Source organism: Vombatus ursinus, unplaced genomic scaffold (assembly GCF_900497805.2).
Source record: "Vombatus ursinus unplaced genomic scaffold, bare-nosed wombat genome assembly UNPS02014669.1, whole genome shotgun sequence".
Classification (NCBI taxonomy): domain Eukaryota; kingdom Metazoa; phylum Chordata; class Mammalia; order Diprotodontia; family Vombatidae; genus Vombatus; species Vombatus ursinus.
The window spans coordinates 9,228-15,709 of NW_020954447.1; the positions used below are offsets into that span (position 1 = coordinate 9,228).

Consider the following 6,482-nt stretch of genomic DNA (forward strand, 5'->3'; position numbering starts at 1 on the left):
ATTGATTGCATTTATAAGGTTTTTCTCCAGTGTGGATTCTCTGATGTAAATGAATACTCTTCCTACATCTGAAAGTCTTTCCACATTGATTACATTTATAAGGTTTCTCTCCAGTGTGGATTTTCTGATGTTGTACAAGACTGGCCTTATGTGTATAAGTCTTTCCACACTGATTACATTCATACAGGTTCTCTCCAGTGTGGATGCTCTGATGTAGAGTAAGACTGTTCCACCATTTAAAAGCCTTTCCACATTGATTACATTTGTAAGGTTTCTCTCCAGAGTGGGTTCTCTGATGTACAACAAGCTGAGCTTTCTTTTTAAAAGTCTTTCCACACTGATTACAGTCATAAGGTTTCTCCCCAGTATGGATACTCTGATGTAGAGTAAGAGCTCTACTTTCCCTAAAAGCCTTTCCACATTGATTACAGTTATAAGGTTTCTCTCCAGTGTGCATTCTCTGATGTAGAGTAAGGCTGGTATACCATTTAAAAGCCTTTCCACATTGATTGCACTCATATGGTGTCTCTCCAGTGTGCATTCTCTGATGTACAGTCAGATTGGTAGACCACTTAAATGCCTTTCCACATTGATTACATTCATAAGGTTTCTCTCCAGTGTGGATTCTCTGATGTTGAACCAGACTGTCCTTCCATGTAAAAGTCTTTCCACATTGTTTACATTCATAAGGTTTCTCTCCAGTGTGGGTTCTCTGATGTACAAGAAGACCTCTACTTTCCCTAAAAGCCTTTCCACATTGATTACAGTTATAAGGTTTCTCTCCATTGTGGGTTCTCTGATGTTGAACAAGAGTGCCCTTGCATATAAACGTCTTTCCACATTGATTACATTCATATTGTTTATCTCCAGTGTGGATTCTCTGATGCAAAATGAAACCAGACTTCCTTGTAAAAGCCTTTCCACATTGATTACATTTATAAGGTTTCTCTCCAGTGTGGATTCTCTGATGTCGAGTAAGAACACTCCTGTCTCTAAAAGCCTTTCCACATTGATTACAGGCATAATGTTTCTCTCCTCTGTGGATTCTCTGATGTTGAACAAGAGTGCCCTTCCACTTAAAAGTCTTTCCACATTGGTTACATTCATAAGATTTCTCTCTGGTGTGGATTCTCTCAAGTGAAGTACAGATTTCTCTGCAACTGATGTCACCAGGACCATCATTGTTGAATCTTTGCTTATGAGTTTCTTCCACAGAAAGGCTTAGCTCTGCTGTAGTTTCCTTACTTTCAAGTCTGCTCTCTCCTTATGAAAAAAAAAAAACAATAAAACAAATACAGAAACCATTCATACACATAAATCTATTTATATTACCTTCATTTCATTAGCAGAACATAAACTCATTTACTTTTTTATTTCCTCATTCAAAGAGAAAAATCTTAAAAGGGCTGAACTAATAATTTAAAATGCCCTTAGCTCACATCCCAAGGATGATTTAATTTACAAAGAGCTTCATGCATAATCACAGTGGATCTTCACAACAAACCTGTGATCCAGGCAAGGCCATTATTCTCCTCACTTTCACCACTCAGACCATGAGCTCAGAATGGCTGAGTGACTTCACCAAAATCCCAACAGGTGACACTAGAATTCAAACTTTGTGAATGACCATGCTCTCTCCGCAGTATTTGACCAATTATCTTCACTTTAATCTTTCTCTTTCCCTTTCATTGACGGCACTTTCAATCCCTTCTTCACAGATACAATGCCATTTGGTGCACATATACTAAATGTTCAAATTATTTCACGATATATACTACCTGTAAGCCACATACAACTTCCCTGGCAATCAATTTCAATCTTATTTTTTCTGTTCTATTATCTGATGTCGCATGCAGAATACTAACACTTTTTTTTATTTACCTGAGGCATAAGAGATTTTGTTCTGACCCATTAATTTTTTTTGGTGAGGCACTTGGCATAAGGTGACTTGCCTAGGGTCACATAGCTAGTGTCAAGTGTCTGAGGCTGGATTTGAACCTATGGCCCATTAATTTTTTTAGACAGCCATTCCTTATTTCTTTTAAAAAATATCATTAAATTCATCTGCTCAATAAAATAAAATTAAAATCCTTCTAAAATACCCAATTAAAAGAATGCATGGCTTTGCCCATATCTCAAAATATGAGTCTGATATAGGAATTTTAGTTCATCATCTTCTTCTACAAAAATGAATAGAGTGCTTCAATATTGGTCCTCTTGCACTCCTTCCCCTTTCAAAGTTCACAAACCCCTTCAAGGATTGTTGTCAATGATTCAAGGGACTTGAGCTAAAAATTGGTCAGTGGCACCTGGAGTGGTAAATGATTGTCCAATTTGGTTACAAAGATATTTATCCTCTGAAACATGAAGTATGTGAATGTTTCAACCTTAACAACAGTCTTTCTGCAGTGATTTCTAAATATGATGATCTGGAATACACTGCTTTTGGGAATTGTGCAGCAAGTAACTCAAATTCTGAGTGCTTCTGACTATGTGCAACATATTCTTACAGTTTCTCAACTTGACATGAAATTGTTTCCAAACTTCCAGGAAGGCTGGACCTTCATGTGTAAATGGTCACAGGAATGCAAAGAATAAGAGGCTATCACTGCACCAGAGTGGTTCTCTCATTCTTGATCTACCTTGTAATCACCAGATCAAGATTTTACTCGGGTTTGCATTCTTACATTAGTGAGGGCAGGCTATTTGAAAATCATGATCACTAGGCATGCACAGTAGAGGTCATCATGAAACCATTATGACCCACCACAACCTTTCTACAAAAACAGATCATTGAAATGCTAAGATTGTTTTCTACTTTGAAATTCTCCTTTGTTTATGTTACTTTTTCCATCCAAACTTTTCAAAGGACTTGATTGGCAACATGGGTTAATCATTCAGTAGAGTTTCACTGAATGTGTAGCCAGTTTACCAGTGGTAGAAAACAAAGTCATGTCTAAATAAATTCCATCCTTTCAAAGACTGTTTTGTATATAATTATTAATAATTTAATAATAATAAACCAACATTTGCAATTGACTTTCAAGTACATTTGTCATGTAATGCAGTAGTTATGTTGAGCCAATAGAAAAAGAAATTTTTGTCATAGTAATTAGTAATTCATTGTGACTTAATGTTAGAGAGTTAAAAAAATTACTTTCCATCCTTTAGCAAAAGCTTGTCAAATTCTCCTTCCATTTTCCACCTCATCCATGAGTGAGCATTTCCCCACTATTCTCTTTAAAAATCAGAATACAACTGGTGGTGCAGTGGATAGAATGCTGGACTTCAAATCACAAGAACCTAGGTTCTAATCCCACCTCAGAAACTTGCTAGCTCTATGACCTTAGGTTAGTCACAAGAACTCTGTGTCAGTTTTTTTTTAATCTGTGAAATGAGGATAATAAGAGCACCTAACTCTTAAGGTTCTCATGAAAATAAAATGAGACAATATGTATACAGTGCATGACACATAGTAAGTGCTGTCTAAACTCTAGCTACTGCTTTCATTTGATACTGAATATTTTCTCCTCTATTCAGCTCTTCTTCAAAAAAATATTTAGTATTTTATTTTTCTCCAGTTACATTTAAAAAACATTTTTAACATTTATTTTTAAAACACTGAGTTCCAAATTCTCTCCTTCATTGAGAAGGCAAGCAATTCGATACAGGTTATATATGTGTAATGTGATGAAAACATTTCCACAATAGTCTTCTTGTAAAAGGAAATGTAGACAAAAAAAAAAAAACCTCATGAACAATAAAGTTTAAAAAGTATGCTTCAATCTGTATTCACACACCATCAGTTCTTTCTCTGGGGATGGATACCATTCTTCACCATAAGTCTTTCAGAGTTGTTGTGGATCATTGTATTGCTGAGAATAGCTAAGTCATTCATCTTACAATGTTGCTGTTACTTAGTACACAATACATTTCATTTTGCATCAGCCCATGCAAGTCTTTTCAGGTTTTTCAGAGAGCATCCTGCTCATCATAGCAATAGTATTCCAGCATAATCACGTATTACAACTTGTTCAGTCATTCCTCAATTGATGGGCATTACCTCAATTTCCAATTCTTTGCCCTCAGAAAAGAGCTGCTATAAATATTTTTGTACATATAGGTCCTCCTGCTTTTTTTTTTTAATCTTGTTTGGGATACAGACCTAGTAGTGGTATTGAAAGGTCAAAGGGTATGCATGCTTTTACAGCCCTTTGGACATAATTCCATATTGCTGTGCAGAATGGTTGAATCAGTTCAGAACTACACCAACTGTACATTAATGTCTCATTTTCCCCATGTTCCTTACAACAATTGTCATTTACGTTTCCTGTCCTAGTAACCAATCTAATAGTCATGAGGTAATACCTCAAAATTGTTTAAATTTACATTTCTCAAGTCAATAATGATTTAGACTATTTTTTGTATGGCTATAGATAGCTTTTATCACTTCATCTGAAAACTGATCATGTCTTTTGATCATTTATCTATTGGGGAATGACACTGTTATAAATTTGCCTAAGTTCTGTATGTGCTTGAGAAATGATGCCTTTATCAGAGAAACTTTCTTCAAATTTTTTAAACTTACTATTGCTGTCTTTCCCTCCATCCTATTTTCCTCCACCTGTTTATTCTATTCTCTCTCTCCTTTTATCCTGTCCCTCCACAAAAGTGTTTTGTTTCTGACTACCTCTTCCCCCAATCCACCCTGCCTTCTATCACCCCACCCCCTTCTCATATCCCCTTCTCCTCCAACTTTCCTGTGGGGTAAGAAATTTCTAAACCCAACTTCATGTGTATGTTATTCCTACTTTGAGCCAATTCTGATGAGAATAAAGTAAAAACCCTTTCTTATCTCTTTTATGTGAGATAATTTGCCCCATTCTCCCTCTCCTTTTCTCCCAGTACATTCCTCCATGACCTATTACTGTTATTTTTTAGATATCATCCCTTCATATTCAACTTACACCTGTGCCCTCTGTCTATATATACTCCTTCTAATTACCCTGATAATGTGAAAGGTCTTAGAAGTTAAAACTATCATTTTCCCATGTAGGAATAGAAATAGCGTAAACTTATGAAGTCCTTTATGATTTCTCTTTCCTGTTGACCTTTTTATGCTTCTCTTCAAGTCTTGTATTTGAAAGTCAGATTTTCTATTTAGTTCTGGTCTTTTCATGGAGAATGCTTGAAAGTTCTATTATCTCATTATATATTCATTTTGTTTTTCTTAGTAGGTGATTCTAGGTTGTAATCCTAGCTCCTTTGCCCTTTGGAATATTATATTCCAAACCCTCTGATCCTTTAAGATAGAAGCTACTAAATCTTATGTGATCCTGACTTTGGCTCCATAAATACTTGAATTGTTTCAGATAGTCCAATAATTTTTAAATTATATCACCTGGATCTATTTTCCAGGTCAGTTGTTTTTCCAATGAGATATTTCATAGTTGTCTATTTTTTCATTCTTTTGGTTTTCCTTTGTTGTTTCTTGATTTCTCATGAGGTCATTAGCTTCCATTTGTTCCTTTCTAATTTTTAAGGAATTATTTTCTTCAATGAGCTTTTGGACCTCCTTTTCCATTTGGCCAATTCTGCTTTTTAAGGCATTCTTTTCCTCATTGGCTTTTTGCACCTCTTCTACCTTTTGGCCTAGTCTGTTTTTTAAGGTGTTATTTTCTTTTTTTGGTTGTTTTTTTGCTTTTACGGTGCGGCGATTGGGATTAAGTGACTTGCCCAGGGTCACACAGCTAGTAAGTGTTAAGTGTCTGAGGCTGGTCCTCAGCTCCTCCTGACTCCAAGGCCAGAGCTCTATTCACTGTGCCACCTAGCTTCCCCAAGGTGTTATTTTCTATTATAAGGTGCTATATTCTGTCTCCTCCACCAAGCTGTATACACATTTTCATGATTTTTTTGTATCATTTTTCCCAAATTTTCCTCTATCTCTCTTACTTGATTTTCAAAATCCTTTTTGAGCTCTTCCATGGCCTGAGACTAATTCATATTTATCTTGGAGCTTTGACTTTGTCATCTTCTGCATGTGTGTTTTGATTTTCCTTGTCATCATACTAACTTTTCATGGTCAGAGTTTTTTTCATTGTTTGTTCATTTTCCTATCTATTACTTGACTTTTAAGTGTTTGTTAAAGTAGAGCTCTGCTTCCAGGGTGATAGGGTCACACTAATGACCCTTTCCCTATTACTACAAATAAAATAATTTCTCTCTAATCCTTAAAATACTCTCACATGCCCCATGCATCCCCAGGAAATGGTGTCCAATATCTTTCCTTCATTTTATGGTTGAACAGCTAGAGATGGCCATTTCCAATTGGTGTCTTCAACTCCTTTCCCTTGCTTTCTTTGAAACTCTCTTTTTTCTTTTCTTTTCTTCCCCACCAATCCCCACAAAAGATATAGCCACCATTGGACACAAATTAGTATATCTATGTAAAATTATTCTGGACATATTCCTATTTATCAGTT

The 6,482-nt window shown here is 35.7% G+C and overlaps 1 protein-coding gene across 1 annotated transcript; it reads right to left on the minus strand.

Annotated features, from left to right (window-relative positions):
* Positions 1 to 3: 3 nt before the first annotated feature.
* Positions 4 to 1,912, minus strand: LOC114042677 (zinc finger protein OZF-like; the record flags this gene model as incomplete). Its single annotated transcript, XM_027861362.1, has 2 exons — positions 1,882 to 1,912; positions 4 to 1,263 (listed from the first exon to the last, which is right to left on the minus strand). Coding segments are annotated over exons 1-2 (1,291 nt in total), but the record flags the coding sequence as incomplete, so codon positions are not given.
* Positions 1,913 to 6,482: the final 4,570 nt, after the last annotated feature.